Here is a 552-nt window from a genome sequence, read left to right as displayed (position 1 = left end):
TTTGTTTGTTTGTTTGTTGTTATTACACAATAATACAAGTTACAATGATGTGCTTGTCTTTTGCAGACCACAGTGATGTGAGAGAGAGTGCTGAGCAGGTGCAGCAGGACACACATGTTGATGAAAACATGACAGCGGATGCAGAGGAGATTCACGAGGAGGACGGCTCCAATGAGAAGAGCACGGAGACGGCGCTGGTTAAGGAGACAGCGCTGGCCAAGGAGCCGGTGGGAGACGTCGACGGGTTAGAGGACGGGGTTGAAGACGACGAAGAGGCGGACCGAGGGCAGGACGCTGACACGACAGCTAAGCCCAAAAAGTGCCGTTTGGTGTGCAAGGAGTGTGGGAAGAGGTTCAACCGCCGCGAGACGTTCAACCTCCACCGCCACTTTCACGCACACGAGGATGAGCTCACGCCCCTCACCTGTAAAGAGTGCGGCCTTACCTTTCAGCACCGCAGCAGCCTCATTAAACACAGAAACGAACATAAAGCGAAGGAGGAGCAGCAGCTTGTTACTCCAAAGAAGGAGGTGCAAACGGAGGAGGAGGAGG

At 53.6% G+C, this 552-nt stretch overlaps 1 protein-coding gene across 1 annotated transcript in view; it reads left to right on the top strand.

The window, feature by feature from the left end:
* The window catches only part of zgc:66448 (uncharacterized protein LOC327401 homolog), a 5,975-nt gene that overhangs the window by 636 nt on the left and 4,787 nt on the right, over positions 1 to 552 (top strand). Inside the window, exon 2 of the mRNA XM_035672146.1 lies at positions 67 to 551. Within this exon, the coding sequence (XP_035528039.1) occupies positions 67 to 551 (485 nt within the window). The remainder of the gene's footprint in view (positions 1 to 66; position 552) is intronic.

This window comes from Morone saxatilis, unplaced genomic scaffold, assembly GCF_004916995.1.
Source record: "Morone saxatilis isolate NCDOM2014 unplaced genomic scaffold, NCSU_SB_2.0 Contig24, whole genome shotgun sequence".
NCBI lineage: Eukaryota > Metazoa > Chordata > Actinopteri > Moronidae > Morone > Morone saxatilis.
Note: the sequence above shows the minus strand (reverse complement) of the source record. Positions and strands in the feature narration are given on the sequence as shown.